General features: G+C 46.1%; 2 protein-coding genes across 2 annotated transcripts; one reads left to right on the forward strand and one right to left on the reverse strand.

Moving 5' to 3' along the window:
- Positions 1 to 1,011: 1,011 nt before the first annotated feature.
- On the reverse strand, positions 1,012 to 9,782 carry TSN (translin). Its single transcript, XM_065671465.1, has 6 exons — positions 9,455 to 9,782; positions 9,288 to 9,381; positions 4,562 to 4,658; positions 3,630 to 3,745; positions 2,942 to 3,021; positions 1,012 to 2,586 (listed from the first exon to the last, which is right to left on the reverse strand). The coding sequence occupies exons 1-6, from the start codon at positions 9,518 to 9,520 to the stop codon at positions 2,350 to 2,352; spliced, it is 690 nt and encodes a 229-aa protein (XP_065527537.1). The 5' UTR covers positions 9,521 to 9,782; the 3' UTR covers positions 1,012 to 2,349.
- An 80-nt stretch (positions 9,783 to 9,862) lies between these two features.
- Positions 9,863 to 14,387, forward strand: NIFK (nucleolar protein interacting with the FHA domain of MKI67). The gene is given in 7 exon segments (XM_065671464.1): positions 9,863 to 10,000; positions 10,070 to 10,195; positions 10,967 to 11,075; positions 11,654 to 11,865; positions 12,542 to 12,622; positions 13,800 to 13,950; positions 13,953 to 14,387. Coding segments are annotated over 7 exon segments (849 nt in total). The 5' UTR covers positions 9,863 to 9,877; the 3' UTR covers positions 14,000 to 14,387.
- Positions 14,388 to 14,631: the final 244 nt, after the last annotated feature.

Raw genomic sequence — 14,631 nt, forward strand, 5'->3', positions numbered from 1 at the left:
TGTTAAACACCCTCCAGAGACATTCCAGTGCTGTGTGCTTTTGTTAGGCACTTACTTCACAGAGCCCTAGACAGGATCCACACCTTGCAGACTTTGTAAGACCTAAGTAAGAGACTTGCTCTTCCAGTTGTCCCTCCCACAGTATCTGCACCTGGGGCACAGCACTGTTATCTCCACCAACTCTCAGAAGCCACATAAGATGCAAGAGCTGGCACACTTAGGATCTACTGAAAAGCTGTTCTAGGCATCCCATTACTTGATATCCCATGCCAGGAAGCAGGCCTGTTGCATGACCAAATGCAACCAGAGCACCTGGGACACAAGCTAGCACAAACCCTTGACAAATGCCTGCCCTGCAACAGAAACTGCCCCACCACGTGGCCTCACACCCCAGGAATCTTCCAACCCGAGACACCAGACTGATGCCCAGGAAACCCTTCTCTAATTCCCCTGCTCCCATGCTTTTCCTGCGTGACCGTCGTCATTTCACCCCTCATCTGCAGTTCTGGCAGTAGAACTGGCTTAAGCTCCTTCCTTCCTCCCACCTCCACAGGGTTAAAGCAAGAAAGAAGCAAACAGTGGCATAGGGCAATAACAAAGAACTATTCTGAAAGCTGGTCTCATTGCCACGAGGCTTAAGAAGGTACTCCCTCATCATCTTCAGCTGAGAAAGAGGGATATTACCACCTCCCTGTGTTACAAGACATACAAGACAAAGGGTTAGGACAAACATGAAAGATTATGAGATGCTCTGAAGATGAACCCTGCCACATCTTGGATTTGGTAATGATAAACTCCTCCATACCCCTGCTCTATTTGGTGAAACAGGTCAAATAGGTTAAAAATAGTTAAAAAAACCCCTATGAAATCTGTCTGCAGTTTGAGTTAGGCTTCACTTGCCAGTGGGCAAGAACACACCACTGAACAATCTTCTTATTGACCCAGCTGAATTTTAGAGTAGGCTCCCAGAAAGGGAAGCAAAGAACAAATAATCAGACAACAGGCCAACAGTTACCAAACGGCCAAAATCAAAGAACAGCTTTTATTGGCCAAAATAACCAAGAAACCATTTTCTTCCAATAAACAAAACAATTCCCTAACTGAAACACTGGTAAGTCTTTGCTAACAAAATGAGATGCTAACAAACCCACAAACTTGACTTTTCAGTTTCTTCCTCTGGAAGTATTCCTCCTAAAGAAATTACATTTACCTCCTTACCCCCTGCTGTGCCACCAGAAGAATGACATAACCCTAAGTCATTTAGGACAAGAGAACAAACACATTGCAGGGTACGAGTGTGCCCTTTAAGACAAACGAAAAGAGGCTGTCAGTGTTTGCAAACACTTTACGTGCAAAGTGTCTGAAACTAGTAATTCCCTCTTTTGTAGGGATACAAACATTTTACTACACGAACTATAGTTCTGGTGTGTTTCTTTTTTCATCCCAGGACACAGGTACAGTTGTGGCCTATCTAGGCTGTTAAAACTCAGACTCTCCCTGCAATTTATCTGTTAACACTTCTCTATTCAGAAATCATGGTAGTTAAAAATAAAAATGGGTTATACCGAGTTCTCAAGGCAAATGATAGTACTAAAACTCAGCATTTGCTCATGTCAGTAAAACAAATACCAGCCAGGGAAAGCAGGTCCTTGCTCTCCCTGGTAACAGAAATCTTGGAGGAAGAGAAAAACTGAGAGAGACAAAATGTGCCCGGGGGGCAACACACCAGTTCCAGTGGAGAAATTCTCGGTAATATCTTCACTGAGTTCTCACTTAAGGGGGATACAGTAACAGAAGCCATTAAAAAAAATGTGGTTAATAGAGTTACGTGAATCTGTTCAACTTAATGACAGAGGTGAAAATTTAACAAAAAGGCAAAAACCCCAATCAGTGTCTTTAAAAAAAAGCATATCTACTTACACACTGTGGTTTGTAAAGCATGACATGTATATGCAGTGAGCTGCGTGCTCTGCACCTGTCTTCTGGGGTGGGTGAGAAGGGGCAGCTGAAGCACACCACTGCTGCAGCAGTGAAACACCACTATGGAACTAGGGAGAATGTATTTCGGCTCACAGGCGTTACTGACTGCTATTGCTGCTGTGCACAGAACAGCACCCTGTGTTTTGACAGAGGAACTCCACTGGAAACGGAGAGCCTCCTGCCCTAATCTACATATAAGTTTACAAAACATTCTGAGGATCTAACATCCGTACTACACCTTCTGTAAGAAAATAGAGAGCAGCTTTTAGCTGCAGTTCTTCTAAACTACTGTAGGAAGACTTCGCTAGCATGCTTCCTAAATTGGCAACCATCTGAGGTAATCGATGATGCTGTTAAAATGAGCATCTTTCATTTCTCTCCACCTGCACCAGGTGTTGCTTCCTTATTGAGTCCTCTGATTGACAAGTCGTAAACCACTTCCTCAATTTTCTTGACATCGTATTTCAGGCCATCGTAACGTTTCCTCAGGGAGTCATTCTTCAGGTTGAGGAGACGGAAGCCAGAATCCAGCTCGTTGATAAAAGTTGAGATGCGGAGAGGGCGAGAATAGTCACCAGCCGTGACACTGTTCACTGCCAGTCTAGACTACGAGAAGACAACATGAGAGAGAACATCAGCGGAGGAACCCACCCAAATCGCATCCCTAATCCCATCACTTACGTTACCAAATGAAGCAGTTTTGTTCCACCAGGCAGTCAGATTATTTATCCTTAGATCTACTTTTCTCTTGACCATGATGCTGGATTTTCAATCACGTGACTAGCTTAAATCTTAAAATATCAGTGAGGAACCACTCTTGCACACAGAGAGGTAGTTTGCTGAAAGTTCAGATCAAGGCCTTGTGTATCATAACTTTCAGGAACAACTTGGGACGGTTAGAAAACACATTATTTTTCTAGGTCAGTTTCAATTCAAAGCTATGCATGAATATCTTCCTTACCAACTCACTGGCGAGAGTTAATACACCAGAAAGATAGTCTTCAATGTCCAGGTGAAAGCCCCGCTCTCGATCAGCTTCAACTAAGATGAAAACCAGAGTGGTAATCAGGTAGTGCTGAACATGAGCAAACCCAGCTAGCTGAAACTGCGTTTGTTCACTGAGCTCATTTAAAATATCAAGATTATGAAATACTATTACAAAAGAAAAGTCAGCCTTTCCCTGCATGTGATGTAATTACTGCCTCTCCTCCGCATTCTGATTTAGCGTATCATATGTCCTCAGCTGGACATGCAACAGGTTGTAACTGATCCAACAATAACTGAATTTGCATCCATACACCAGAGAGGGTGTATGAGGTCTGGCTCAGTTTTTAGGAATATATTCCTGTTTTTTTTTTGTTTTTTTGGTTTTGGTTTAGTTTTTTTTCAAATCCTTTGCTCTGGGAGCACACAATTCTCTTACAGCATAAGAATTTTATCTGCTTCTTTCCACACTTTTAGACACCAAAACCAAAGAGAACCAAGCTTAATCTCTGCATTACTCTTTTGGTACATTTATGCAATTCGAATTAATAATCTGCAAGGAAGACTTCTTGGGAAGAAATGGAGTTCTGCTGGTTCCCTATACCTCTGAAAGCTATGCCTAAAAACGTCACGAGGCTTTCCTCTTTGTTAGAATATTAACTTACTCCCAAGTATTTCCGCAACAGCTTCTCGTGTCACTAATGTTTCTGACTCCAAGTAGACTACAAATGCTGCCAGAAACACCAGCCGCTGAAGCACAAACCTCCAGTGCTCATGAAATCTGTTGAAGAAAACACCAAGTCAACATATACATAAGTAACATCTATTACTGAAGAGCTAGGCAACAAGCATATATTATGTATACATTATGTTTTCCACGTTTACACATAGCACTTCGCGATATTTTTGGCCTATCTAAACACCACCAGCTTAAAGGCATCTCCTTGGTGCTCCAGAACTTCACCCCAGGACACCATGCTGGATGCTGGCATTCATTCTTCCACCCCTCACACACCTACTCGGTTCATGGAGTTTTTCAGATTGCTGTGCCCACAAGACAACCATCTTCTCTCCCACCTTCCCTCAGCAGATCTGAGCTGACAAGACTCTTGTCCTTTGAAATACTCTTGCTAGACACTGTCCCCTTCTGGCAGCAGCAAAAGACAGAGGTGACAACTTCATTTTGTATCTGCAGTATCAAACAGCCATTTCATGACAGATTTGAAGCTGTTTTCAGACCTGTCCCAAACCTAGCAACTTAACTGAAACTAATGGAACAGCAAATGCTCTGCTCCCAGAAACCAGAAGCAGCTCCAACAAAACATCAATTCCTAAACTTTTGGTTTTCTTTTTTAAAAAAGTTTCCAGAATAAGAGTTAAATACTGGATATTCTTGTAGTGAAATGTTAAAAAAAAAAAGCAAAAGCTTTTTTTATTTGTGCTGATAAAAACCTCACAGTCCTCTACCACAATTTGCTCTTCAAGCAGAAAGAAGCATTCAGACCATAAACCTTTAAATCATTCTTCCAAAGTAACAACGCCAACTATGCCCAGGCAACTCCCATTTCCATGTCTGGCTGTGTGTGATCCTGCACACCTGTAATACTGATCAGCAGGAAACTTGGTCTTCAGAGAGTCCAGCTGTATTTTCACTGTACCGAAGTGTTCACGAGCCTTCTGACATTTCTTAGGTACTGAAAAGGAAACAGCACAACATTCAGTACTTGACAGAGAGTGGGTTTGCGTAAACAGAGAGTTTTCCCGTGGTGGCAGTACTATTTACACTCCTTTGTTGTCCAAGAGAAGTCTACTGACATGTGGAATCAATCTAAGAAATTCTCATTGTCACACCATGAGTCACACAGGTAGAGGAGAAACGCTCCTGAGTTCCACGCTGTCTAATCTGCTCTAGTCCTTAGTTTCAAACTTGAGCCAAGGTGCCCCAGTGTTATTTAAGAATCACTGCTAATCATCACTACTTCTATGAAACTTACGTCATGGATGAAAAACCCATTCTGTAACGGGCACTGACAGAAGAAAACTCTGGAAAGGTCACAGACCAAAAGGCAGCGGGGGATACAAACAGATAGAGGCAGGAATGGATGAACGTAAGAGTCAGTGTGTTCTTTCTCTATGGAACAAAGGCATGTGGTAACGCACTGAGTAGGGTGGCAAATGAGCAATGCTGGAGGAAAGATGAAAAGCAGAGATGGAGAAAGGCTGGAAAAGACACTGAGTGTGAGACCTCATCTGAAGTAGCAGAGGAGCAGTTTTGTTTGAGGATCTGTAAACATGCCAGAGCTGAGATCATGGCAGAAGTTATCTGGGGGGCAAGGGAGGGAGTCACAAGAGCAGTAACATGGTTAAAGCCCCATGCTATGAGCCCATCCACCCATCTGGAGTGGCAGGGATGCGGACTGCCATGCAGAAAGACGGACATGCCAGAGATCAGGCATGAGCTGATTTTAAGTTGTAGCTGTGTGGATGGAGTGAGAGAAAGGGGTGGTCAGCTGGGCTGTGCACATTTTATAAAGAGAGAAACAAGATGTTCTTGAGAGTCCTCTCATGCAGTGGTTTAGAAGAAAAAGCAACCACCAGACCACAAGCAATAGGACAGCACTACACACAGCAGCTGGCAGGAGAAAGCACACGCACACACTGGGCAGTGCTGCCAAATGGAAAAGCAGCTTTTCTTTCTCAATTTTAAAATCTTGGAATATTTTTTTCTTATGAATCAGACTTGGGTTAGATGAGGTGCAACATCCCTTCAGGAAACTGCTTTTCCTGCTTTCAGAGTGATGTATTTGCAGAAACTGGGTTTCAGCCTGACCAATGGATGTTACACCTCCGCAGAGAAACGGTCCCTTGTTTATGTGCCACCCACTGCCACCTCCTGTTTATTGACACAATTTATAGCCACAATGCACCTGCAGCACCAGGGCCCTCATCAAACCACTATCTCTTAACTGCTCCCTTCTCAGAAATCGTGGTCACAGCCCAAGGCAGGTAGGTCACCCTGGAAGGCTCTCCTGCATTTGATGTACAGAAGCTAAGATTAAATAAGATGCATAGAAGCTAAATCAGAAAGCTCTGATGGATGATTTCTACCAAACAAGCCCTAGTAGAGTCACTTAAGTGTACTTAAATAGCTTCTTTCAATTAATAAAGCACAATTTCTATAAAAAAGGGAGGAGGGGCACTTGAAAAGAAAAGCTTTAGGATGCAGAAGCTGAAAGTGCTCTGTGTGGCAGGCAGAATGAAAGAGACATGTGAAGCTCACTGACAGCCAGCCTTTGAGCACTCTCCTCAAACTGTGGTGTCTGCCTCAGCTGTGTCAACCATCACCTAGCATTTGAGGACACAGTTCTGCCAAAGGAACCTGTGACAAAAATAAGCAATCTTTACAGGAAAGTTTCGGACAAGTGCTCAATGATACACACATAGCTTCCCAACTTTAAGCTATCCTCGTGCCTCCTTGGATATCACCACTGATGTTTGGCTAAACTTGACGTAATGTATTTCAAGAGCAAAGACATACTAACCTGACTTTCAGCTTTTGAAGACTCTATCTGTCACTCAGATTCATGTCAGCTAACAGCAGGCTGCAGCACACCCTGCCCTGAACAGCTCTCCCTGCAGTTCTCGAACTCCATTTTAGACAGGGAACAGAGGAAGCTGAAGGAGATCCTCTAACCCTGTTCCAGAGGATGACGGCCTGAGGCTCTGCTGGTTTTCCTTCCCTTTCCCACAGCTAAATAAAGGCTACAACTGCAAATGTGTATCCCACAGCAAAGCACAGTCTCACACCCAGTGCAGAAACCACAGTCAAGCCAGCACCAGCAAACAGCTGTTGTCTGCGGGTAGGTGGCTGCCCTGCAGTAAAAGAGGTTAGATGAAAACTCAATGAAAACAGATTTAATTAAGAGGTCTTTTAAGTTCCTGAAGAACAGAGGAAAGACACTGAGTGGGCAAGACAATGTTTCAAATACCAACTAACCCGTATTTCTATTAACCAAGCTCACTCCATCCCCTACTCTTCTCTTTGACAGGAGGGACTGCTTAGCCTGCTGCAAGTCCCTTCCCTGTTTTCAGTAGTTCTCTGTCGCCTCCTTGAGTTTTCATCACTCTGTTTCAACTGATGATGGAACAGGAATTATAAACGATCAACCACCAGGCTGGGGAAGAAAGCTGTCTCCCATGTGACAGGGTACAACAAGCTCTACAGCCCCTTTTAGCAGCAGCACCAGTTTCAATCAGCCACAGCAACACAGCTGCAGCCACCCAGCATCATTCGCTACTCTGTCACCCGGGAACTTGTAGTAGTTAATAGTATTCTTGCTTTTTTATTAGTTTCCAGTTTATTTATTATTTAATATTTTAATAGCTCAACATAGATTATTAACAGGATTCATAGTTTTTCTTGTATCTTGGAATAAATAAATATAAACCTGGAAAGTCTTGATACTACAAAGTCTAGCAAGAACTCTTTTGCAATGAATAATACTCTCTTTCACAGTTACAAATCATTGTTTATCCCTTTTTAATCTATTAAGTATCATTTCAGTTTCTTAGCCAAATTTCGGTACTGACTCCATGAGATGCTGTAGAAAAGCCACACAGACATTTAAGCACACTAAGCTGCAGAACTACAACCATGATCAAATAAAACTGCAACCTAAATACGTGACATCTGACAAGTGTTACTTATCCCCCAAACAACCCTTCTGCTAACTGACATTGTTTTATTTTGCTGTTAATCTTTCTTGATTTGCTTTATTGTTCTTCTAAGTGATGAGAAACAGACAGGTCTATTATCATGAGTTAACACCTAACCTACTAAGCATGTATTTGTTGTCTTTAGCATTACAAGAATGATAAGCTTAGGGTTTTTTTCTGGTGTTCACTTTTAACTCTTCTAAATCTGTTCTCAGGCTCTGCACGTTCCAGGACCAGCTCTCTCCCCTCAAAAAAAAAAAAAAAAAAAAAAAGAAAAATCAATGGCAAATACACTGAGCCAGACACAGGTCTCTACTATTCAGTGCTGGAAAGCAATCCCTGAAGCTGATACCCACACAAAACAACATCCACAGGTTTTCCAGCTTAGAAAACTGAGCTTATGCTTGTGTAAATTAACCAATGAGCAGCTGTAACCTTTAGCACAGCCAGATTCCCTAAGCAGGTGGGAGCTGCACTTGCAAGCACAGTTCAAACCTCAGGAGCTGCACGTTGCTAAGCACGTACCCTCTCAGGGGCCAGAGAAATCCCAGGCCACCAGCAGGTCATCAGGCTGGTAACAACCACTCAGCTCTCCAGGTGAATAAAACAGCACCTGATGAGGTCTATTCTTCTATTCACCTTCAGAGGGTGCCTTGACAGATTTCTCCTCTTCCTAAATCTCTTTCAAGAGTTTCCAGGAAAGTCAGGACATATTCACTGACTTGAAAAAACAGCTTTTAAGTAACATATTTAAGGAAAAAAACCCTGTTTATTCCAGTAGTTTTGCCAGTGAGTTGAAGAGTGGGGATGGAGGAAGCAGAAAGAGCACATCTGACACCTAGGGCTGTAGTTAGTGCTGGTTTTGTGCCCTGCAGGAAATGGGCTGGCCCAGAAACATTATGTCAAAAATCTTAGAATCATAGAATAGAATCATAGAATAGTTAGGGTTGGAAAGGACCTCAAGATCATCTAGTTCCAACCCCCCTGCCATACAACTTTGGACTGAAAGCAAGGAACCAGGTTCCCTACTACTCAAACCTCAAAACCAGCAGAACAATTCCCTGATGTATGGCAAATGTACATCAGGGACAACTCCTGCTCTACTGTTGGTCTTTGCAAATTCCCCTTAGATTTTGCAGCACTGGGCGGATTTTACACACACGCGAAGTCAGTCTCATACAAACCGGACTAGAGATGCCCCCCTCCCCTCACCACGCTGCGCACTCCCAGAGCATTCGGGATCACAGGTTATTGGGGGATAGGGTGAAGAGATGAGGAAGGGGATACAAAGGCCATCAGTTGGTGAAATTACGAGAACATAAAAATCCGTGTGCACCTCACTTCAAGGCAATCCTACATAGGAGCCAATGGGACGGCCCAGAAAGCGAACGCTTCCAAGAAAAGCGCGCTCTGCTGCGCCGAGACAGCGACACAGCTGCCAAGGGAGGGGGGAGGGAAGAAGCGGAGCTCCCTGGGCTGCAACGGCAGCTTTTCTACTCGCACGGCTCGGGAACTCCCAGCTGCGCCCTGTCCGGCCCCCGGCGAGCCCACGCAGGACACCCCGCGAGCGGCCCGTGACAGGGCGCTCCCCCCCGTGCGGGACTCACTGTCCTGGAAGCCGGTTCCCTGGTGCACGCCCTGCAGCAGCGTGAGGATCTCGCGGGCCGTCTGCTCCAGCGCCTGCACCACCTTCCGGATCTCCTGCGGGGACACGCAGCGTCACGGGAGCACCGGCCGCCCCGGCCCGGCCCGCCCCCCGCCGCCCCGCGCGCACCTCGCGGATGTCCTGGTCGGCGGTGAGGACGCCCTGCAGCGCGATGAACATGTCGCTCACCGACATGGCGCCCGCCCGCCTGCTCCCGCCGGCACGGGGGACCTGCTACGCTGTCGGCGCAGAGGCTGTCCCGCGCAGAGCCTGACCGCGTCGTGCCGGGCTGCCTAACGCAGTGCCTGAGCGGCAGAAGGGAGCGGCATTGTCCGGGCCGGGTCCGTGTTTGGAGGCCCCGCTCGCGGAGGCCGCCGCTGCCGTGCGGCGGCGACGAGCTGCCACGCGACGTCGTCCGGGCGGGGGCAGACCGCAGCGCCGCGCGCCGTTGCTAGGAGACAGCGCGTCGCCGTTCTGCACCTGCGCGCCGGCGCCTCCGCGCGACACCGCTTGCGAGAGTAGTGACGCGCTTCCGGCGGTGGGGAGTGCAGCATGGCGGCGGTGGCCCCGGCTCCTGTCCCGGCCCCGGCCCCGTCGTTCCTGGCCTTGGAGCCGCAGCAGCAGCGCGAGTTCCAGCAGAAGGTGCAAAGGGTTCGCAAGAGCCGTGCGGCTAAGGTGAGCGGGGCGGGGGCGGCCCGGCGTGGCGTGGCGTGTCGTGGCCTGACGCGCTGCTGTGTCCCGCAGGAGGAGCTGACGCCGGGCGTGGTGTACATTGGGCACCTGCCGCGGGGGCTCTGCGAGCCGCAGATATACCAGTACTTCGAGCAGTTCGGGACGGTGACGCGGCTCCGCCTCTCCCGGAGCAAGAAGGTAACGCGCCTCGGGAAGCTCCGCCTCCCACGGGCCGCCGGGCGCCGCCGCTGCAGTTCTATGAGCGGGCAGCGGGGGGCTCCGTGCTCGGTTGCCCGTCTCTGGAATAGTGGTTCCGAAACGGGACCCGGGGTGGTGGCGTGTGCGGCTTTCGTTGTTTCTGCGCTGCGGACGGGCAGGGTCAGCGGCACTTGAGGTAGCCCCATTTTTTCTGTGACTAAATACACTTGCGGGAGAAGTGCTGCCACAATACACTAGTTCAGGCTGCAACGTGGAATGTGATGGGAAAGACTCCGGTTTAGCTTTCTTGTTTTGTGCTCGGTAAGTTTAACTTCTTCTAATTTCTGGCTTTGTCATCGTATCATAATATTGCTAGGTGACCTTGGTGACAGTCACAGAGTGACAGTGATACAGGGCAGCTTTTTTGTAAATAAACAGGTATTGATGAGCAGTTTGTTTCATATGCATATGCTGATTTAGGATTAAATCCGGTGCTTTAAAGTGGAAGAAGGTAGATTTAGATTAGATATCCAGAAGAAGCTCTCCACTATGAGGGAGGGGAGGCACTGGCACAGGTTGTCCAGAGGAGCTGTGGCTGCCCCATCCCTGGCAGTGTTCGAGGCCAGGCTGGATGGGGCTTGGAGCAACCTGGTCTAGTGGGAAATGTCCTTCCATCTTTCTGAAGTTACTTGTGGTCAGCTGAGAATGGGCTGTGACAGTTCTTCAGTTATTAAAACGTTGTCTCTTATTTCTTTCTGTCATTGCTCACAGACTGGAGCTAGCAAAGGCTATGGATTTATAGAGTTTGAGTCTGACGATGTGGCCAAGATTGTTGCAGACACAATGAACAACTACCTGTTTTCTGAAAGACTGCTGAAGTGTAAGTATAAGCTGAAATGTAACCTGTTTTTCTGAGGGGCTGAGTTTTTCTTCTTTCTCTGCATGTGTATAGAACACAGGCTTTTGGTCACTGCTACTGTTTTGCTCAAGGCTGGTAATGCTCATTGTGTAGTTTTGCAACACACAATCTGAGGGAGTGGTGGGTTTTTCTGCAGAGACAGTTGCTGTAATGTGGGAATTCTTTATAATTTGTGTGTAGTTAGACACAAGGGGCTTTTTTGATTAAAATATTAATCGACTTGGGGAGTTCCTCAGACATGGTGATGGTAACACTTGCTTTGGAGAGGGTTATGAGGTATATATGCATCAGCTTTTGAAAAACAAGTTTCTCTGACTGTTTCCTGGGTGAAAATGAAAACGTGCTCTTTCCATCCGTCCCCAGTTCTCTTACTGATGGGTATTCAGTTACTCTCCATGTTCTATATTCACAAAACATGGTACAAGTGCTCTGCAGTAGGAGTGGATGATGTTATAACGAGGACTAGTCAGGGTTATGTGGGTGAGTGTGGTGAGCAGGGTAGCTCTGCTCTAACCTGATATCATATGTTCATGGTACAGGTCAGTTCATGGCTCCTGAAAGGGTCCATGAAAACCTCTTCAAAAACAGCAACAAGATATTCCGGAAGCCATCCCAGCCCGCGGTCAGGCGGTACAATAGGATACGTTCACTCGTTCAGAAGGCAAAGATGACAAAGCGGTTGCTGCGGAAGGAGAAACTCTTACGGAAGAGGCTGGCTGAAAAGGGGCTCGATTACGACTTCCCAGGATTTGTAAGTTGGGCATCGTTTCAGTGAGTGTTTTATGCACATCGTGTTTGCTGTGCTCAGTACAAGAAAACCACGTGTTTTGTGTGGAACTGATAAAAGGGCTGGAGCACAAGGGAGATGTTCTTGTGCTAAGAACTGTATAAAAGCTCCTGGAAAGTACTGTAATGCTCTTGCTGGGTTGTACCCTGTGGTTGGGTTTACTTTTAGAAAAGCAAATAAGTAACAGCAAGGGGAAGACATTCCTTTTGTTCTGGTAATACAAACAGTTCAATGTTCTGTGAATTTGCTGTTTGACTGCAAATTACAGAAGAGTGAAAGCGCTTTGCCCAAGCCCTGTGGGATGCTTTGGCAGTGTTGGCATTTGATGGCAGGTCCATCCTGCCTACCCCAGCCAAGTATACTGCTGGTTTGCAGAGTGCTTTGGTGAGGTACTTCTATTTTAAGCAGTGCTGTTAACACGGTATTATTTTAAATGCGCATTAGCAGCTTTTCTTATGTTATTTGGGTGGTTTTGTTCAAACCAGTTCACCTCTGCAACACTGCCAGTCATTTTATTCATTGAAACCTAAATGCTGTAGCAAATTTGTAGTTACAAAGCCCGTAGACCGTTAAGTGACTGTTTGTGTCTTCACACAAGGGAGTTTGTAGTGATCTACACCTGATGTGTCTTGCTTCCTAGGCTGCACAGGAGCATTCCTTAAAGAGAAAGAAAGTTAAAACATCCAAGGAGTCAGAAGTGGACATTTCTTTGAGCAGCCAGGTAAGACCCAACACTCTGGGTGATGCCCAGAACCGTGCTCCACCACTCACACTTGGGCAAATGTTTCAGGTCTGCAGCTGGTATCTTCATATTAATTCCAACACCTGAAAACCTTCACATTGTTTGCTTGATTTTTGTGTCAAAAGTAGCTCCTTCTGGATGTATTAACACTCCTGAACTGGGGAGGGAGGTTGGATCTTCTCAGTTCTTTCTCCCATGGGAATATTTAGCAGCAAAGGCTTCTTCTCAGCATATTGTAACTAGCAGGGCTTGTCCCAGTGTGCATCAAGTCACCTGCTCTTCAGCACTAACTTGAAGCTGCAGAAACACAGGGTGCTGGGGGCAGTCACCTCTATGCCCCCTATGCCTGTGCTTTAAACTGGTACAAAGTCTCTCTTTGCTGGCATCCTTCTGTTGGTCTGTGCTATGTTATAGTATGAACCCGTTTTGACCAAAAGGAAGTTGAACCATTAACACAGTGTAGTGCTGTCAGTCCCCGTTTGCATGCTGCACTGTCCCTTCTCCCTCGTGCTCTCCAGGCATGGTATTCCAGTATTTTGAAAACTAATGCCAGCTAAAAGTAGCAGTAAGATGAAAGCTGAGGTCATCAGGACTGAGATTTGGGATAGTGGCAGTCTAAACCACCTGTAAAGTATTGCCATTTCTGTTTTGTTTCATCATTGTTGTGAATTTGGCTTTGTGTTGGTTTTTTTTACTGTTGCTGGATTTACTTGTGGTAATTGGGACAGGACTGGTTGTGAGTGCAACAGCATAACTCCTACATTCAGACAACTAAGTTCTGGGAACTTACTGAGGTATTGAAACTGGAATGTTTTGGCTCTGCTGCGGGCTTGAACGTAGCATTTCTATCTGGTTGGCTGTGGGTTTCTTTTTCCCCTGATTCTCTTCTTGGTGCTTTGAGTCAGGAAATACAAAGTTTAGAAAGCAAATGTGCAAATTGACGTGTTAGAAGATGTGAATTACTTTAATTTGCCTTTCGCATATACTTGTTGAAGTTGATGCTTTTGTCTGAAGTAATAATGTCTGCAAAAATAGCTGCTCATGAAAGGAAAACCATTTTCCCTAATGTTGAAGTTGTTAAGGAGAGCTGGCCTGAGGTGCCTCGTGGTGACTCTCCCAGGCTTTGCAATGAATCATGTTTTTTTGATCTCTACAGGATCCTACTCCAGTCTGTACTCCAACAGTGCTCAAGCGCCGGAGAGCTGCTCAGGTGGACGGTGATGCGGAGGACAATGAAGTAACTCTCAAACTGCCCCCTGCCAGTACTAAGAATAGTGTGCCGAGAACAAAGAAGCATCCAAGAAAAAGACCAAACCTGAAGAAGCAGAAATAGACTTAAAATTTGGGTGGCTGTAGCCGTGTTTTTTCTCAACTGAAAGTGGCTGAGTTGGTGTTTCTAAAGGTTCTGCTGCCCTGGTTTTGTTTGTCTCGACTAGACTGCTTCAGTCTTTCCTAGGCAAGGGGTCCATTTACAAAGTCCTCTCCCTCCTGTTTATCCATCATCCGACCCGTGGTCTCCTCTGCGTTTGAAGACGTTTTTGACTTTGTGCTCACAAGTGCCCGTGCTGTGACATGCCTACAGTCGTGCCAGAACTTTCAGCTAATTCTGTACCTTGTCTCTAGCACTCGCTGTATTGAAACAATGTGAGGCTGTCCAGGCAGAGCTTGCTGATGCAGGCTCTCTCTTATATTTGTAATTATGGGTTACAAAAACCAAAAAGAAATTAACCATTTTTCAGCTGCATTGGCTCTTGGTAGTGGTTCTTCTGTTTAACTGAATGTCTGCTTTTCGTATGAGTTCTCACATATTTACCCAAATAGAGGGTGGAGGTTTTTGTTTTTTCCTAAGGAAGCCATCCCTTAAATTTCATCTGCTGTTTGTGCTCAGTCAAGATCTGCCTGTACTCTCCAGGGCAGAGGCAGAACACAAGCTGCCTGAGTGAGCCAGTGCCTGTCAGCCCTGCTTTCAGCAATGCCTGGGAAACTTG

Source organism: Lathamus discolor, chromosome 3, assembly GCF_037157495.1.
Source record: "Lathamus discolor isolate bLatDis1 chromosome 3, bLatDis1.hap1, whole genome shotgun sequence".
Classification (NCBI taxonomy): Eukaryota; Metazoa; Chordata; class Aves; order Psittaciformes; family Psittacidae; genus Lathamus; species Lathamus discolor.